The sequence below is a fragment of the Zingiber officinale genome, chromosome 8B (assembly GCF_018446385.1).
Source record: "Zingiber officinale cultivar Zhangliang chromosome 8B, Zo_v1.1, whole genome shotgun sequence".
In the NCBI taxonomy this organism is placed as follows: Eukaryota; Viridiplantae; Streptophyta; class Magnoliopsida; order Zingiberales; family Zingiberaceae; genus Zingiber; species Zingiber officinale.
The window spans coordinates 21806488-21826220 of NC_056001.1; the positions used below are offsets into that span (position 1 = coordinate 21806488).

The following is a 19733-nucleotide window of genomic DNA, read 5'->3' on the forward strand; positions in this document are numbered from 1 at the left end:
ATTTTGTTCCTAAAGATAATTAAATAATGATATTTATACGAGGGAGTTAGTATCTCGGGGCTATAATCTAACGATAGGATATTTAGATTATTATTAGACACTCGATTAATTATTTATTTTATAATTGGGAGTTATAAGTAAATAAATTTTTATATAAGGAAAATAAAGGTACGATCGTGAATTTCTCTCTACTTTACCCAACTCGAGAACCACATGTTTGAAATGGAAAGCCGTCTATAAATAGGAAAGGCAAAGGCCAGAGGAGGGAAGAAACCGCGGTTTCCGAGTGCAACGAGTTGCATCCTTCCCCAGTGGATTTTCGTGCTCACTTTCCAAAAATTTGGGGATCGAGAGATGGCGGAGGGGCGGAAGCAAGGCTTCACCAACTTCGAGCTCGCCTGTAGCTTCCTGAGCCAGTACATCAAGGAGAAGGGCAGCGTCGCCGACCTAGGGATCGGGATCGCCCAGGACGCCACTAAGGGTGAGCTTTTTTTGGCTGTGCATTTGAGATTTTTGGACGGATTTTTTGCATCGGATGATCCCGATCTTGTATTCTTTTCTTGCTAATGTTTTGTTGGGATTCTCGGTGATTTCGTGCAGGAATGCCATCGGTCGGCGTTTTCTACTAGTTTGTTTTCAAAAATTTGTCTTTTCGGATTATTACGGCGAATATTTGTTTGGTTAGATATGCATTTCAGAACATTGATCGATTTTGTTCGCACTAGGTCTTTGATCTATCCTTATTGAATTTTCAATTCGTGTTCTTGGCGAAAATGATATTTCTTTTTACTAGTTTCGTTCTTCCGTTCGAAGATTTTATGGATTTCTCTGAATTTGGTGCTTTTTTCGCATAAGCTTGTCTTGATCACTCCCATCTATTCTTCCAGGCAACTCCCAGTCGTTTCGGCCGCCGCCGGCCACCATTTGTTTGTTGCCCGGAGCGGACATCTCCGGTGGAGAGGACTGCGAGAAGGAAAGCGAAGGGGAAGTAGCTTCCCATGAGAACCCGATGGAGCTCTTTCCCCGGCGTGCCGGATTCATTCCCTCCGTATCACAGGGTTCAAGGTCTCACCTCTCTTACAACCACAGAACAAATTCGAAATAAAAGCTTGATGTCTAAGAACAAGAAAGAAATAAAAGCTTGATATCAAAGAACAAGAAAGGAATCTGATAAAACCCCTAGAGGTGTTCTAACCAGTTTTTATGGCTGCTTATTTTGCAGGGGGGAAGAAAAATCCCAACTTTCAATTTTCTACGGTGGAAACGTGCTGGTGTTTGACAATTTCCCAGCCGAGAAAGCCAGGGATCTGATCCGGATAGCAAGCGAAGGGAGTTCCGCTGCTCAAAACTTTAGCTACGTTCCTCCTGTGACAGCCTCAAGTTCCCTCTCTCGTCAAAGCTCGACCTTGGTCAATCAGCCAAGATCAGCAGAGCCAAATCTCTCAGGTAGTAGATTAGTACATGTAAAACAAAATTCATATCATGTTTGAACCTCCATGCAAGCTACTGACGTTGATAGTGTTTTGCTGAACTACAGATCTTCCTATTGCTAGAAAAGTTTCACTGCAACGATTCCTGCAGAAGAGAAACTACCGGTAGGCAATCCGGTAATCCTTTTCTTATGCTAAAGATCAACGAGTGCTGATTGTTTCAGCTGTTCTAATTCAAATCGGTTAAACAAAAAAAATTTCAGGATCAATGCGAGAGCACCGTACCAAATGATTCCATCTCCTCGAATGGCCACTTCTGTTAACCAGGAGAACCGCAAAGCATGGCTTGGCTTGGGCACTAACCTCTTCACTCCCAGTCTCAGTCTGAGCTCTGAGTATAGCAGATAGGCCTGCTTGTGTCGAGTTCAGTTTCACATGCTTCTCACCTTGAAGCAAAGTGCTCAGAAAATCTTCGATTGCTTCTTTTTTTGAGGAACTTGTCTTCCTTTTCCAACAAGTTGCATCGATTTAGATTTTCTGTGTTCTTGTTTTTAAAGCTGTAGCTCATGCAGCATATCAGAAATCTAGTTACCATTCATATGTATCAGCTACTGTCTGATCTTACCGCAGAGTGAAGTTGTTTTATGTGTAAAACTCTGGATTCAGCTATTTGATTTTTTCCACAAACAGTTATTCTCTACATAAATGACTATTTCATCGAACCTTTCAAACTTCATCTTTGCTGTGCGTTGCGAAAGCCATACTGATGACTAATCTCAGTCAACTTCAAGCACCTTAAATCTACTTTTCTAAGGCTTTTTACTCTGCTTCGTAATTGCTTCTTCTAAGGCTCAAAACCATGTCTGACACTGACTTCAAACCTTCCTCTTTGACCTGAGCAACGAGCTGATATCACAATGCTTTAGGATCAACGGACTGGAGCTGCATATCCAAAAACCTGCATGTGTTTAATGGGGATTGAATGCAACACCGAACTAGTCTTGCCTTCTTTCAGAAGCTACAACTGAGTCAAAGTTTGGTGGCTTGCTATTTCTACTGAATGCCCATTTTCTGGAGGAATCAAATTAGTTCTCGACATGTGCAGCTTGCTTAAAAATGGTAGGGGGATAGTTGCTTCAAATCTTCTACAGTAAGAAAAAATATATAGATTGAGACATAGTTCTTCCACGATGACTTTGGTCAGTTTGATAATATAAGAAAAACAGTTTATTCTCTGTAAAATGTTCGCCCATAATATTAAAATCAACACCAAGTAATCCTAAACAAGGTTTTACTGCAATTAGGCCACACACACTCATTTTTCAGGCAGGCACATACACACCCACACTTAATTTTCTAAGTATACTTATTATTAGGCAACTTTGTAGAATTGCAGGCATCACCATGAAAGCAAATTGAGTGTGAAGTACTCTAACTTTGTTCCCACACACCATGTCATTTTTAAAAGTATATTATGAGCAGATACAATAAAATTTGCAAAAAAAAAAAATAATCCAGCTCCATTAATATAGGTTTTGCGAAAGGTCTATCGTACAATCTTATCTTACATTGCAAAAGACTATTCCATAATTTGAATACGTGACCTCTAGGTCACGCGATAGGATTTGCAAGCACCATCAAGCATAAGAGTGTTCAGGATAAGTAGACAAAGTAAAAGTCATTTGCACCCCATTTTGGATGGATGGATTCTCTCTTAATTTGCACTTCCTTACTTTGTTTTGTTACTTTACTTCTCTTTCTCATTAGTGAAGGTCATCCTTTGGATTAATAAGTTTGTATCTAGTTCATCTACTTACCTTGTATGTCCATTTGGGATTGCACTTGGTCTATTTTGATTATCTGATTACTTATAGTTAGAATCGATCCCATGATCTATCACAAGAACGTCATATGTAAGTACTCTTTGTGTGTCAACCCTTGAAAGGATTACAATAAAGTATTATTAGTGTTGATCAAAATTGAAATATCCGTACTAGTTATGATCCGGTAATTACTACAATAACCCTTAACTAGGATTTTTTTTTAATGATTCTAATAAAAAAAATACGCTCTTTATTTTTTTTAAAAACAAAAAAGAATGGATTTAAGAACTTACTTGATCATTGTAATGGCAGGGTTTCGAGGTTTGCTGCTTCTTCTGCAAGTGAAGGGGTGGTGATGGGTAAGTACTGTTAGAGCGCGTTTAGTTCGGGGTTATCCTTGATAACCTTGGTTATCCATCCAAGGTTATCAAGGATAACCTTGTTTGGTTTAAGTAATTGATGATTCCTAAGTCATGATGCACGCCTGACACATCAGCAATTTGGGCATACAACCCGGAATCACAAAACCTAAGAAAAGTGGGGTTATCCTTGATTCCGGGGTTCACAAAAATTTTAAGACAAAATTATCCTTCATTATTTACCGTTTGAGACAAAAATAACCCTACAGATCTATCAAATTTCAATCTTCCACTCGGATGGCTCCAGATTCACAAAAAAAAAAACCTAGCCATTGTTCGCCGCTCCTCCTCTCGTGCACAACCTTTCCCTCTAGTAGCGATCTAATTTATCAGCCCCAGAGAGAGTGCCCATTGCGAACCCAAGGCCGAGCGAAATCAAGGGGAAACGAGACACAGCGACGACACCGGTGAGGTAGGCAGAAGGCGATGACGTCCGCCGCGGTGGAGAAAAAGCAACCTGCAGAGGTGGAGGGCGAGATGTGCGCGCCAGCGGCGAGGTGAGAGGAGGCGGAGGCGGAGGCGAGGGGTTGCGGTAGTACTACGTTCAGCACATCCATGATCTCCAGCTCTAGATCAGGCAGAAGGCGAACAACCTCCAGCGCCTCGAGGCCCAACGGAACGATCTCAACTCTCGCGGTTAGGAATCCCAACCCTCGATGTGTGTTTTTGCACCATTTTCCACGATGCCCTAATCCTGAGAAGGTTTAGGTTTTTCGATACTCGATAGAAGTGGTTCCCAATGTGATTTTACTTGTTCTGCTGGAAATTTAGTTTCGAATTCTTAACGGAGATTTTAGCAATAAGAAAAGGTCAGATCCATCGCAATAACTTTTCTGGTTGTTTGTTGTTGTACGTTGTGGTTGCAGTCAGAATGCTCCGAGAAGAGCTGCAGCTGCTTCAGAAGCCTGGTTCGTATGTTGGAGAGCCAGAGAGGTGGTGAAAGTGATGGGGAAATCCAAGGTCCTAGTCAAGGTAAGTCATCTGGTCCATTCGTTCAACTACAAATTAACAAGAATCTTGCAAAAAAAAAAAAAATTGTTTGTCAAAACTTATTGGATGAATGCCATTTTAGATTGAACTTGATGATAGTATGTTATTTTCTGTTTGTATTTCTGTTTGCTGATAGTATGTATTTGGTGTCTGTATTGCTGGTTCAAAAATGTTTATATTATTAAGTTTTGTTGTTATATTTATGTTTTGATGATGGTGTGTCCTTACCCAGCATTGGTACTATATTTTCCTTCGATTCAAAAAAGGCAGGTACATTGCATTTTCCTCCGCTGATTGTTTTCGCAGTGGATATTCTGCAACAATATTTTTTTTTAACAAATTGGCATTTGCAGGCTTCTGGACCTATGTATTGCTACAAAGATGGAAAACTCACTGCATTGGAGGAAGCAAACCAGCCTGATGGAATATATGTTCATGAAAAGTGCGTTGTATGGTAAGTTATTTCTTCGATAAATGTTTCAGAATTATGAGATTTCAAAGTAATTGCGTATGATGATTTAATTTTCTAGCTTGTCACATTCTTTCCACTAATTGTTACTGATCCGGTGGTAAGAGCCCGGGACCCCCTAACGAGGGGTCAACGCCACGTGGAGGTCAAATGGCCAAGTAGTCCGCCGGAGAAGAGTGAGCCGACCGGACTTGGAAGAAATGGATAAGACCGATCGGCCGACCAAGGGACCTTCGGTAACAAAAGGCACCCCGACCGGGTAGGGGTTCTGACGCTCTGTCGAAACAGTAGTTAAGAGCCGAGCGGAAGAACCAGGAGAAAATGACACTACTAACAGTCTCTACATAGCGCCTACTGGAAATTTCCCCAGCACACCAATATCAACGGCAGGCCGGACGCGAGGTGACTGCCGTCCGGCCAGCGCGTAAAAGGAGGAGGGGCCGGCCGGCCGGACTCCCTGTCCAGCCGGTCGGACGCCCCGGATTATGAGCAGTAAAGAAGGGGTGTCCTATTGTCCCATCGAAGGCGCAATGGGACTGTTGCAGTATGGCGTCAGGTAAGCTCTCTGACAGGTGCATACCGGGTATGGCTGCAGACACATATGCACCTTGGTGGACGTGCATTAGTTCTTTCACCGCTCTATATAAAGAACCTCTCACTTCGCCGGAGGTACGCACGCTACGAGTTTTGGAGTCCCTTTCTCTCTATTGAGCTTTGCCTGACTTGAGCGTCGGAGGGTCGCCGCCGGGAACCCCTTCCCGACCCGACTTCTGTGCAGGATCGCCGGAGCTTCGGAGGCCTGCGCCATCGACTAGGAAAGCACCACGTGCCCAGCGTCCTTTGGTTCGGCGATTCGGACAGGATCAATTTGGCGCCGTCTGTGGGAACGCTCCTGCATCCGATCGGAAACAATGGACGAGGCTGGACGACAACACACGGTGACGCTTTCGAACGAGGAACTCGACGCTCTGATCGAGATAAGGGCCGCCAAGCTCGTGGAGCAAAAACAGAAAGCCACAGCCGAGCGGCCGGAGCAGCAAGCAACATCAGCGTCTGGTGGTCGAGCGGAAGCGCCACCAGCCACCGTTGCATTTCATCGAGCCCTGTTCCGCACCCCTGAAGCCGCAGCAACTACAGAGATGGGGATCTTCTTCGGATGAAATGCCTAGACGGGATGACTGAAAGGAAAAGCCCCCCGAGCGGACGCATCGCCCGAGCGGATCAATCGCCAATTTTCGGAGGCTATTCTACGAGACCCCGCCAGCATTACGTGCCTCCGACGATCGGCGAGTATAATGGGACAACCGACCCGGATGATCATTTGGGTAAGTTTGACAACACGGCAACCCTACATCAATACACGGATGGGGTGAAGTGTCGAGTTTTCCTCACCACCCTCTCCGGGTCGGCTCAACGGTGGTTTCGGAGGTGCCGGACGGATCCATCACGAGCTTCAAAGATTTCCGAACGGCCTTCCTCCACCATTTTGTGAGCAGTCGACGCTACCAGAAAATGAGCGTGAGCCTGTTCGCCATCAAGCAAGAAGCCCATGAATCACTTCGAGCTTACATCCAGCGGTTCAACCAAGTGGCGATGGACATTCCAACGGCCACCTCGGAAACTATGATGAATGCCTTCACACAAGGCCTAGTGGATGGAGATTTCTTCCGATCGCTCATCCGAAAGCCGCCCTGGGATTATGATCACATGCTACACCGGGCTAACGAGTACATCAACGTGGAAGAAGCGCAAGCGGCCAGGAAAAAAGAAATTCCAGCCGAGCGGCCCCCTCCATCCGAGCGGAAACAACATGCCGCTCATCAGCCGCCCAGAGGACCGAGGGCCGAAGCAATCAGAGCCCCCCATGTCCGATCCCACGTGCAAGAGGTAGCTGCCGCTTGGCCAAAGCCAAAGAAGAAATGGACCCCGATGTTCTGCTCCTTCCACCGGACGGATACGCACAATACAAGGGATTGTCGAAGTTTTCTCTTCGTGGCTCATCCCGTGCCCCGGGATGCCGGACGACGGTCTCCCTTAGTCGACAGGCGGCAGAGAACTCATGATGCCGAACGGACACGAACCGATAGGCCACAGCAACAGGCTCCCGATCGGCATCGTTCTCCAAGGCAGGAGAATCGCCGAGCGTCCAGAGAACGGTCCCGACCTTCCGCTCGGGAAGAGAAAAATAGAAGCAATACTTCCCGGGGCGAGATCAACGTTATTGCTGGCGGGCCGACCGGAGGAGACTCCAATCAAGTTAGAAAGGCAAGCATCCGGCAGCTCCAAATTCATGCAGTCGGCTGCAGCCAAGAGCGGGCGAACGGACCGGAAATCAGTTTCGGGCCAAGGGACTTGGAAGGAGTTGAAGTACCCCACGACGATGCTCTGCTCATCAAAGCGGTAATAGCCAATTACATAATTCACCGCGTATTTGTTGACACAGGGAGCTCAGTCAACATCTTATTCAAGAAGGCGTTCGATCAACTGCAAATTGATCGAGCCAAGCTGTTACCCATGACAACTCCGCTATACGGGTTTACGGGTAACGAAGTTCAGCCGGTCGGACAGATCCGGCTGGCTACCTCGTTGGGAGAAGAGTCGCTCAGGAGGACAAGGACAACAAACTTTGTGGTGGTCGACTCTCCCTCGTCCTACAATGTTATTCTGGGACGACCGGCGCTCAGTGAATTCCGAGCGGTCGTCTCAACCTTCCATCAGAAGATCAAGTTCCCCGTGGAGGACAAAGTGGGAGAAGTATGGGGAGATCATCTAGCAACTCAGCGATGCTACATCGAGATGGTCCGAGCAGAAGCCAATTCCGCTCGGAAGACGCCCCGGATCGAGGTAAACGCCATCACTGAGAAGCAACCTTCTTTAATTTATGAAGAAAAAGAGGAGGTACAGATTCACCCAACCCGATCGGAGGCCACGACTTTTATTGCATCCGATCTGGAGGAGAAGCAGAAAGGTCGCCTGCCTCGAAGAAATCATGATGTCTTAAATGCAGGCGAGTCGCCTGAATTTCGCCTAGCATAGACGAGAGTTACATGTCCGACCGACACACGGCCGTGAAGCGAAAAGGGACTTGATACGAGCGTAATTCCATCATCCGAGCGGAGGTGGAAAAACTTCGAGGCCGTATATACGTGAGGTCGGTTCAGTGGTTGTGAATGTAGTATTAGTCTCGCGTGCAACAAGTGGAGTGTGCGTAGATTTTGGGATCTCAACAAAGCTTGCAGAAGATTTTTATCCTCCGCCTTGATAGATCACCGGTGGACTCTACGGTAATTAATCTGTATGCTTGACGCCTACCAGGGCTATCACCGCTCGCTCGTGAAGATCAAGAAAAGTCAGGCTGACGGCACTTATTGCTATAATGTGATGCCGTTCGGACTGAAGAATGCGGGGGCCACATATCAGCGTTTGATGAATAAAGTATTCAGAGAGCAGATCGGGCGGAATCTAGAAGTTTATGTGGACGATATTCTCATTAAGTCCGTCCGAGCGGCCGATCTCTTCAACGACCTGGAAGAAACCTTCCGAACGCTATGCAAATATGGAGTCAAACTTAATCCCCAGAAGTGCCTGTTCGGAGCAAAAGGAGGGCGTTTCTTGGGGTACATAGTGATCGAATGAGGCATCGAAGCAAATCCCAGCAAGGTGAAAGCTCTGCAAGATATGTAGCCTCCAAGAAATACAAGGGAAGTGCAGCGTTTGACCGGTCGGATAACCGCTCTGTCCAGATTCATCTCCAAAACCGCCGACCGGAGCCTTCCTTTTTTCAAGATCTTACGCAAGGCTACAAAGTTTCACTGGGATGAAGAATGCGATCGGGCCTTCGAAGACTTGAAGGCCTATCTGAACTCTCTCCCAGTATTAGCCAAGCCGACTGCTGGTGAGCCACTTTATATGTACTTATCTTCAACCGAGCATGCAATCGGCTCGGCTTTAGTGAGGACGAGTGGAGAGGAGCCCGTGTATTTCCTTAGTCATATTTTAAAAGATGTTGAATCTCGCTACACTGGGCTCGAGAAGTTGGCTTTTGCTCTGATCCTCGTCGCTCGGCGCCTCCGTCCATACTTCCTGGCGCATAGTATCATCGTCAAGACTAATAGCCCGCTCGAACGTGTGTTACTGAATCCAGAAGCTCATCAAATGGACGACGGAGTTAAGTGAATTTGACATCCAATACGCTCGGCGATCAAGCGCAACCTTAGCCGATTTTGTGAGGTGCAAAGGCCGAGCCTAAGCTATGTGGAGAATATATGTGGATGGGTCGTCCACTCGGCGGAAGTGGGATTGGAATATTGTTGCTCTCCTCAAGAAGAAAAGATGCACTTATCCGTCCTACTGGATTATAATGCTACCAACAATGGAGTATGAGGCCCTCATAGTCGGCATGCAGGCCGCGCGGCACGTAGCAGCCATTCGCAGTTGGCCGCTCAGCGCTAGCTGATACATTCGAAATCAATAGTGTTTGGCTCAACGCTCAAGCCTTCGAGAAGCTCAAAGCAGATTTTAGAGAAGTTATTGTCCGGAAGATACCCAGAGCAGAAATCAGCGGTGATGAGTTAGCCAAACTCATGAGCTCAATAACGCCGGCGTCATTCAACAGCCCAATTGAAAAAGTTGGTGGCGCACGTCGGTAGGATGGAAGGCCTCACATTTCCAAGCGATGCCCATCATAGAGTTCCTCCGCTCGGGCGCCACACCATCCAATGAGTATGAAGCCCATGCTAGGAGGAGAGCCGGTCGGTTCACACTCATCGGCAATCGGCTTTATAAAAGGCTTTCTCACGTCCGTTGTTGAAATGCGTGAGCTCGGAGGACCGGCTCACATCCTCCAAGAAGTACATCAAGGATCGTGCGAAGGACATCCGGGACGAGCACTAGCTAAGAAGATCCCGCTAGCCGGATACTTTTGGCCGACTTTACAAGCGTATGCCGCTCGGACAAGTGTCGACGTGCTTTCATGCCAAAGTACCATAACTTCAACCACCGAACGGCAGAGAAAATGAAGGCATCATCAGTCGATTAATGGGGAATGGATATTGTTGGTCCATTCCTGATGGCGACCGGGCAGCGGAAATTTTTGCTAGTGGCGGTTGATTATTTCTCCAAGTGGGTGGAGGCCGAGCCGCTAGCCAAGATCACCGAACAGATGGTCAAAAAATTTATCTAGCAACACATCATCTGTCGGTTCGGCATCCCTCGTCGATTGGTCTCAGACAATGGGCGGCAATTCACAGGGAAGATGCTAGAGGATTGATGCAAGAGCTACGGCATCGAGCAACACTTCACGTCCGTGGCTTATCCCCAAAGCAACGGTCAAGCCGAAGTGGCCAATCGGGAAATTCTTCATATTTTGCGCGCTCGGCTCGACCATTTGGGAGGAAGTTGGCCAGATGAAGTGTCGGGCGTCTTATGGGTCATTCGAACGGCTCCAAAGGAAGGATCGGCCACGCCTTTCCACTGGTGTACGGCGGCGGTCATTCTGTTGAAGTCGGTCGAATCATGGGATCCAAAGCTATGATGAGGCAACGGCGGAGGAACATAGATGGACACAGTCAAGAGGAAAGAGCTAGGCGTCCGTCCTAACGATGGCGTACGGATGAGAAAATTACAATCGCCAGTAATCCCGGATCATTCCGTCGCGATCTTGTTTGAAGAAAGTCGTTTGGCCTACGACGCGGCAAATTGGAGGCACCGTGGGCGGGCCCCTTCAAGGTTATTGAAAAGCTCCGCTCAGGCGCATATTATCTGGAGGATGAAGCCGGACGACAGCTGGATCGATCGTGGAGTGCAAATCATCTCCAGCCTTATCGAGCTGGGTGAGAGGTGCACGAATGTAATTCATTTTTTGTGTATATGCTAGTCGCCTATGTCCTTGTAATGCAGGAAGCAAAAAGATGAAAACGCATTGAGCATTATCCGTCGAACGGCCTACTGCGTGAAGACCCCGTGCCGTTCGGCTGAGGCGTACAAATATACGAGCCAAACGCTCGATGACGTAGACCCCGCGCCGTTCGGCAGTGTGAATTGTATCCGAGCCAAAGGCTTAGTATCGAAGGCCCCGGACCGTTCGGCCTGAGGTACATTAAACGAGCCGCATGATCGATAGCGAAGACCCCTCGCCCCTCGGCAGGGCGTATATAATCAGTTAAAAGTTAGCTGTAAAGACCGTCGAGCTCCGACGTTAAATATCGAGAGACGAGCCGGCGTCTATAAACGTCCGAGCGGAAGACCGTCGAGCTCTGACGTTAAATATCGAGAGACGAGCCGGCGTCTATAAACGTCCGAGCGGAAGACCGTCGAGCTCCGATGTTAAATATCGAGAGACGAGCCGACGTCTATAAATGTCCGAGCGGAAGACCGTCGAGCTCCGACGATAAATATCGAGAGACGAGCCGACGTCTCGTCGGCCGAAGCGGAAGACCGTCGAGCTCAGGCGTTAAATATCGAGACGAGCCGACGTCTATAAACGCCAGCGGAAGACCGCCGAGCTCGACGCAATATCGAGACGAGCCGCTTATAAACGCCCGAAGCGAAGACCGCCGAGCCCGGCGTTAAATATCGAGACGAGTATAAATGTCCGAAGCGGAAGACCGCCGAGCTCCGACGTTAAATATCGAGACGAGCCGGCCTATAAATGTCCGAGCGAAGACCGCCGAGCTCGGCGTTAAATATCGAGACAAGCCGGGCGTTATAAACGCTCGAAGCGAAGACCGTCGAGCTCCGACGTTAAATATCAAGAGACGAGCCGGCATCTATAAATGTCCGAGCGGAAGACCGTCGAGCTCCGACGTTAAATATCGAGAGACGAGCCGACGTCTATAAACGTCCGAGCGGAAGACCGTCGAGCTCCGACGTTAAATATCGAGAGACGAGCCGGCGTCTATAAATGTCCGAGCGAAAGACCGTCGAGCTCCGACGTTAAATATCAAGAGACGAGCCGGCGTCTATAAACGTCCGAGCGGCTCGCATTGCAAGAATCTAGTGCAAACCCCTTTGAAATAAGGCGTAAAGCTAGAGATGGTTAATTAGAATTAAAAATGTGAGCAAGTGAACGAATGACGTTCGAGCGCCGAGCGGCTACCTAGTTGCATGGCGAAAGATGTTATTGAAGGCAAGCGGCTTGAGTCCACGTTATAGTGTAAAGCCGAGTGAGGAGTTATAAAGAACACTTAAAATGTGACGAAAGAAAAATTTCTTGTCAAAACGGAAGTTGGAGGAAAAGAAAAGATTATCTATTATGCACTGGGTGAACCAAAAAAGTTACTACAAAAATAAGTTGAGCCAAACGGCTGGAATACAAAAAAGTTCAAAAAACGCTTATCACGTGTCAAAGTCAAAAAGAGTGTCTGGGATGGCGCCCATCACGATCGCGAGGTCCTTGGGGGGGATGCCCTTGGTCTTCAGGTAATCTACCGCCGCCTTGATCGCTTCTTCGAAAGTGAGGGATATCTTGTCAGTAAACTTCTCTCCGAAATCTTCCGAGCGGAGATACGCCTTCCTCACTTCGTCCGAACGGGCCGACTCCCCCTCTTGATATTCTTTGAGCGCGGCGTGGGCAGCGTCGCTGGCGGCTTGGAGATCCTTCAAGTCTCCATCAAATTCGGTCGAGCGGCTCTCCTTCTCGGTAGCCAGAAGAGCATCCGGATCCTTGATGCGTTGCTCCCCTGATCTCCACCTTCATTCGGTCCATATCATCGATGGCCCGGAGCTTCCTGGTCGCCGTCTTGATCTCCTTATCTCGTTGCTTGATCATCGCCTCAGCCGAACGACCTTGCTCGCCATGGAAGCCCTTTCCGTTCGGCATCCGTAGTTTTTGGCCTTCTCCAGAGCGGCCCACGCCCGCACTACGACTTTTGTTTTTCAACTCGTCCTCCGGGACAATCGATCGCTAATGGTGATCTGCCCACCGATCGCTAACAAATGTGACGGGTTAAAACATAATTCAAATATGCAAACAAAAAAATAGAGCATACCCCGTTGTAGGTTGTTGTCGCCGAGCTGCCGGGAGTCATCTTGGCTATTCGACGCCGCGCCCACCCAAGCTTGGGCAAGAGGGCCCGTCAAGGTGATCTGCTGGGGACCATGGCCGATCAGCAGCAGCCATGTATGCCTCCGAAGGAAGGCGCAGAAATTTTAATTAAATTGCCGCTAGGCTCGCTCTGAGAAGCGTCGGCCTTACCGGACAGCTCACCGTGGACGAGGAGGAAGTCGCCACCGACACGCAGTTCTTGTAGGATCGACGGCGGCACTGGGCTTGCCTCGAGAGCCATGTGGGGTCGGGTACTCTAGGAAACCGCCCGACAACACCGAGCATCCGCGCCCGCCGGTTCATCAAATGGAGTCGCGGATGCGATTCCCGGCGTTTCCAGTGCGTAGCGGCACATCATCGGCCGAACGGCCTCCACCTCGGCCGGTGGAAGGTTCTATGTTGCCCACCTCATCGTGAGAGGCTAAGGCTTCGGGACGGTTGAGTCCCTCACCTTCTTCGCCACGGATCACTGAGCCAAGCCCCGCGACCTCTTTGTTCTTCACCGCCGATCCGGCTAATTGAGCTTCTCGCCTTAAGACGCCACACGACTTCAGCAAGAAATAAATCCGTTAGAACAAAATAAACGGAGGATAAGGAACTTACTCATGCCGGGCGATCGGTGTAAGACAAGTTTAATATGCATTACTCCCGAAGGAGCATCAATACGATAGCTACGACTAACCAGCCGCTCTACGCATGAGGTAGGTCGTCGCCTCTAAATTGCTGAGTTCTTGGCGAAGGTGCCCGCCACTGACGAAAAGTTGGCGCTCGGAAGCGATATAAAAAATGCTCCTTCCAATGTTTGTTGGAGCTCGACATGTTATCGAAGAGGACGAAACCTATCCTAGACCGGAAAACAAAGGTGCCCCACTTTGGGATAAAAAAAATAGTGGAAAATTTTTGGGTCTAAGGGGATGCCGTTCAACTTGAATAAACCCGCTCAGGAGCCTAATAGAGTTAGGAACTACCGGCCGACGGAATGCGAAAATAATTGCAAACTTGTAAGAAAATTGGTGGGGTGGAAATCCGGCCAGAAATTGGTCTCGGAAGAAAAGAATGGGGAGGCCGATCGGCCGGTGTGGCTAACACTATTTGGTGGTCGGTCGGCAGGTCATAGGTTCGAGTAAGGTGCAAGGCGTCCTCCTCGTCGAACCGGCTTTCCATGGCCGAATACCAAAGACCCGGAGCACCGCCGGTCGACTGCGAAGTACTGGTCATGATCGAAAGACAAGAATGCGGGACAAAAGGGGAAGGTTCAAGCGAGGAATGGATGGAAACCGACTGAAGGAGACGATTAACAAAAAGAAGAAAACGTTGGGAGCGAGAAAAAAGGTCTTACGAGCAAGGAAGACGGTCTGAAGATGCTGTAAGGTCGCCGAAAAGCCGAAACGCAGGGTCGCCGGCGAAAGGAGGAGCAGCGGGATGTCTGGAAACGAGGAGGTCGAAGTGCGGCGAAGAGCAGGGGTCGGGAGCTTTATATGGGCGGCCGCCATCCATTTCCACCGTCCGATGCAGGTCACCGATATCAAGGTCGTCATCCAGCCGTTCATTTCAAACGGCGGCTGTCCCATCGGAAGTGACGCCACCGCCATACGCTGACGAATGCACGATCGCCACGTGTCATCGGGACATTGGCCGCATTTAATGAGCTCCCCTTTATTAGTTAGAGCCCTAGAGCCAATCATTTGATGATTGTATGGACTCATGTATATCATATTCTTGTATATTAATAAAGGAATTTGTTTGGTTATTATACTTATTTGTATTAGTGCCAAATAGACTAAGTATAATAGCGTCATTGAGTAGAGGGTTCATACCTATATCAATCGATTAGTTGAATCGATAGTGAGATGATATAAGGAACACTACTCTAAATCATTCCTAGTCGAGTATTAACATTCAGGGACAATGTTAATGCAATAAGACTAGCATGTAGTCAATTCGACTTGATCTCACAAGTCCGTGGATATGTAGATATCGGTCGACACGGGGTATACATCGAGAATGTATCGAATGACCCGCCACTGAGAAAGTATCGTGGATCGTTATACGAGTGTCATATACTTTCATGTGGCTATTAGTATGACTATTAGTCCTTAGACCTCAAGTCACCATGGATTCCTACATAGGAGTTATGTACTTTGTTTCAAACGTCACCCGTAATCGGGTGGACTATAAAGGCGATTCTGGGTATGTAAATATGAAGGGATGTGAGTGATGTAGATGAGATCTATCCTCCCATATGAGGGAGCGACATCGCTATTCTCGACAGAGTGAGACCACTAAGTGCGTGGCGTTACGCCCAAATGAGTCAACATTAGATGTTGAGCTCATTTGATCGAGTGAGTCTACTTGAGTTCAAGATTTAGATTGATTGATGACACGGTCTATGCCTCACATCGATCAATCTAGATGTCAGGATATAAGGACAATGTCACATATCGTGAGGAGTCACAATTAGAGTCACAAGGTAATGATCTCGACATTCTTGTAACTTGTAGTAATGATGTGTTGCTAGATATCGCTCATTACTTATGCTCCTAAATGGGTTTAGGGCATTGCCAACGTTACAAGAACCTATAGGGTCACACACTTAGGACAATTAGATAGAGATTAGGTTCATATGATGAACCAAGAGGATTAGATTCATTTGATAAATCAAATTGGATTAAGAGTAATCCTAATTGGGCTAACTTGAGTTCGACTCAAGTTGATTCATGTATTTAATGAGTCTAATTTAGATTATGACTTATTAAATCAATTTAATTTAATGAATTAGATTCATTATATTAAGTTGGCTTGAATCAAATGGTTGGATTAGATCAACCATGGTAGAGATTGGGTCAAGTTGGACTTGACTAGAGAAGGAAGACCAAAGGTCAATTTTGACTTGACCTTTTGCCACCTCATTGGTGAGTTGACATTAGGTGGACCAATGATGATGTTCCACATCATCATGGTGTGCCACCTCATGGAAGTTACAAAGCCATTTTCTTATTAACTCCACATTAATTGCATTTAATGGGGAGTTACTCTTGTGGAGAAAGTGGCCGGCCGCTTTGTGAATGGATGTGAATTAATTTTCAATTCAAGTGTGGTGTATCTTCCTCCTCCTTCCTCTCAAGCTCTCCCTCTCCCTCTCCTCCTTGTTTGGCCGAATCTCACCAAGGTGCTAGCACACCTTTGTGTGAGGTTTTTCTCCACCTACGTGTCCGTGTGGATACTTCTAGAGGACCGGCGCTTGACGGTCTAGAGATCCGGCAACTCCTTGGACGAGCGGAATAAGCGAAAGGCACGCTTCGAAGGTATAACCCTTATCTAGTGTAGATCTAAAGGTTTTACAAACTCGTACAAGAAAAGGTTTTTCGAAAAGTTTTTTGTTTACGAATCTTTGCACGGATCTACGGCTTTGGGTGACTCGGGGTTTCCGCGACGCGAAAAAGCGATTTTCGCGGCCCGAAGAACCCAACACCCTTACCGTGCGCAGAGCACGTGATGGATAGTAGGGGAGAGCATCGGACATGGATTCCGCCGAACGGACGAGCATCCTTATGCCTGGCCGAGCGGCCCAATGCAGCGATCGTTGCTCAGTCAGATCGGCAGTCCAGTCAGTCGGATTTAGCCTCCTTCGACTAGACTCGAGGGGAAGGCAAGTGATCCGGTGGTAAGAGCCCGGGACCCCCTAACGAGGGGTCAACGCCACGTGGAGGTCAAATGGCCAAGTAGCCCGCCGGAGAAGAGTGAGCCGACCGGACTTGGAAGAAATGGATAAGACCGATCGGCCGACCAAGGGACCTTCGGTAACAAAAGGCGCCCCGACCGGGTAGGGGTTCTGACGCTCTGTCGAAACAGTAGTTAAGAGCCGAGCGGAAGAACCAGGAGAAAATGACACTGCTAACAGTCTCTACATAGCGTCTACTGGAAATTTCTCCAGCACACCAATATCAACGGCAGGCTGGACGCGAGGTGACTGCCGTCCGGCCAGCGCGTAAAAGGAGGAGGGGCCGGCCGGCCGGACTCCCTGTCCAGCCGGTCGAACGCCCCGGATTATGAGCAGTAAAGAAGGGGGAACATCTTCTGACAGCCGTCAAGTCATATGGCTAGGTCATACTTCTAATCTGACAACGGGGTGTCCTGTTGTCCCATCGAAGGCGCAATGGGACTGTTGCAGTATGGCGTCAGGTAAGCTCTCTGACAGGTGCATACCGGGGTATGGCTGCAGACACATATGCACCTTGGTGGACGTGCATTAGTTCTTTCACCGCTCTATATAAAGAACCTCTCACTTCGCCGGAGGTACGCACGCTACGAGTTTTGGAGCCCCTTTCTCTCTATTGAGCTTTGCCTGACTTGAGCGTCGGAGGGTCGCCGCCGGGAACCCCTTCCCGGCCCGACTTCTGTGCAGGATCGCCGGAGCTTCGGAGGCCTGCGCCATCGACTAGGAAAGCACCACGTGCCCAGCGTCCTTTGGTTCGACGATTCGGACAGGATCAGTTACATCACTAGTTAAATCCATATCTAGTGTTTATTCTTGTTCCTTCAACAATTCCTTCTTATCATTTGGAGTTCTGGAGCTTAGATGGTTTATGCTTCTTCCTTACTGATCCTTTTTCTATTTGGTGATTGTGTACTTAGGGCTCCTCAAGTGTATTTTTCTGGAGAAATCGTGAAAAACTTTGAGTTAGAACTAAAAAGTTAAAATGCAGCAAATGTGGGTTGAAAGGTGCTGCTCTTGGTTGTGATCTGATTTATTTATTGCCTACAGACTCTTGATGATGAATTATCTCATTTCCGAGATACGTCTAGTTTGCTATCCCAATCCGACGAACAACTCCTCCGGAGGTAACAACCACAAGATGGACTTACAATGAAGTGTTTTCTTTCAACTAAATGACAAATTTAGCAGTACATTGCTTTATTCGTGCAGATACGAGTTGCAATCCGATCAGTCATTACTAGAAGAATACTATTTTCCCTATGATTCTAATTGGCTTAAGACACAGATCAACAGGGGCCTTGAGTTTTGGTTGGGATACAGGGAAGCAAGCTTTGTGTCTGAGGATGAGAAATGGAAATGTCAGTTCTGTGATTTTGTCTCCGATTGCCCGTTTTCAGTTACTTCATCCAGGGACCCCGCACAAGAAGTAGATAACCAGTTTTTAGTTACACATTTTGTCTCCGTCATGCAATGCTTGCACGAGATGAGACAATTGTAGTACAACTTATAGAAAGTTTACAAACTGATGACAATTCGCTGACACTTTGAAACTATACAAGAAAGTCCACTCCTGCAATCGATTTGGATTGAAAGTGTCTTTCTCATCCATTGCATTTCATTCCCACTGATCATGGAACCAATTTTACTTATTACATTTGTTTGTCTATTTTTTCCCTATTGATAATTCATTATTCTGTACTTTTGCTTTGAACTACAAATTGCATTCTCTTTGCCTTCCTTGCATATTGTTGTTTTGCAAGATTATTTGATGAGATTAGATAGCTAAAGTCCGAGCTACCATATTTCATTTTTTTTTCTTTCCGAGTCTTGCATCCTTTAATCACACAGTGGTTTAAAATACTATTTTGAGCTAGGGTATAGGGTTTAGAACGATATGGTGGTTTTGATGTTGTGTCAACATGCCGAGCCTAATGACATTATTAAATAAAAAATCATAAAAATCTAAAAATAAAAAATAAACAAAAAATCTAATTATATATATATAATAAAGGGTAATATGGTAAAATATCACATTAGGTTATATACTAAAACCTCCAAACAAACAAGATTTTATTGGATTACCTAAATTGAACCAAACAACCAATGATTATGTTTCATTCCCTATAACCTTGGTTATGTGATTACTTGGTAATCACATAATCAAGGTTATGTGTCATTACTTGAACCAAACGTGCCCTTAGGATTGGTGCTGGTGTTGTTGTGGACAGAAGCCACAAACTTGGGGTGCAGCCTAGAAGAGCTTTCTGCGAGCACCATGCACGAATGCATCTTCCTACATGCACGAGAAACTCAACTAGATCTCTTAGCTGAGATCACAAAGAACATGGTGGTTATATAAAGAACACCGCGATTAATTAATCAGAAAAAAGAAAGGGAAATGAAAACTTTAAGTTCAGGAGGAAATTAATAAACTCGACGGGCAATGTTTTTCTATTTTCTTTTTTACAATAAAATCTGTAAAAAAAAAAATTCAGTGTATAAAACTCCCGTTGATTCTGTCTGGAATCTGAGTCAAATAGATCGTCGGATGAGGTGGAAGGAATATTGACCGAGTCACAATGTCCCGAAGGGGGTGTGCTGAGATAACTTCTGTGTTGATCAAGTCGTCAAAAGTCCTCTGGTCAACGCTACCTACAGTCAGCGACCGGTGGCACGAAGCCGAATGTGACCCCAACACGCAGGTCAAGCTAAGACATTAGCACGCAGGCCGGTATAAGACATCGGTACGCAGGCCGAGATAGGACATCGACACATAGGCCAGGATACAATGGCGGCATGAAGGCCGGAATATGACTTCGGCACGTAGGCCGGGATATAAC

At 47.1% G+C, this 19733-nt stretch overlaps 2 protein-coding genes across 6 annotated transcripts in view; both read left to right on the forward strand.

Moving 5' to 3' along the window:
• The first annotated feature begins 281 nt into the window (after positions 1–281).
• LOC122015340 (protein TIFY 10a-like) lies at positions 282–2554 on the forward strand. Of its 2 annotated transcripts, none has more exons than XM_042572174.1 (5): positions 282–481; positions 888–1065; positions 1223–1446; positions 1538–1595; positions 1694–2554. In XM_042572174.1, the coding sequence occupies exons 1-5, from the start codon at positions 355–357 to the stop codon at positions 1836–1838; spliced, it is 732 nt and encodes a 243-aa protein (XP_042428108.1). In that variant the 5' UTR covers positions 282–354; the 3' UTR covers positions 1839–2554. The 2 variants fall into 2 exon arrangements, with proteins under 2 accessions (XP_042428108.1, XP_042428109.1); XM_042572175.1 differs by having other exon boundaries at positions 1538–1607; positions 1694–1819.
• Positions 2555–3964: 1410 nt separating this feature from the next.
• Positions 3965–19733, forward strand: part of LOC122016180 (20 kDa chaperonin, chloroplastic-like) — a 34545-nt gene continuing 18776 nt past the window's right edge. The window contains exons 1-4 of one of the 4 annotated variants that reach the window (XM_042573408.1): positions 3965–4308; positions 4539–4644; positions 4895–4932; positions 5016–5116. In XM_042573408.1, coding sequence (XP_042429342.1) covers positions 4228–4308; positions 4539–4644; positions 4895–4932; positions 5016–5116 — 326 coding nt within the window. In that variant the 5' untranslated portion in view covers positions 3965–4227. The remainder of the gene's footprint in view (positions 4309–4538; positions 4645–4894; positions 4933–5015; positions 5117–19733) is intronic. The other 3 variants (XM_042573409.1, XM_042573410.1, XM_042573411.1) reach the window with 3 other exon arrangements.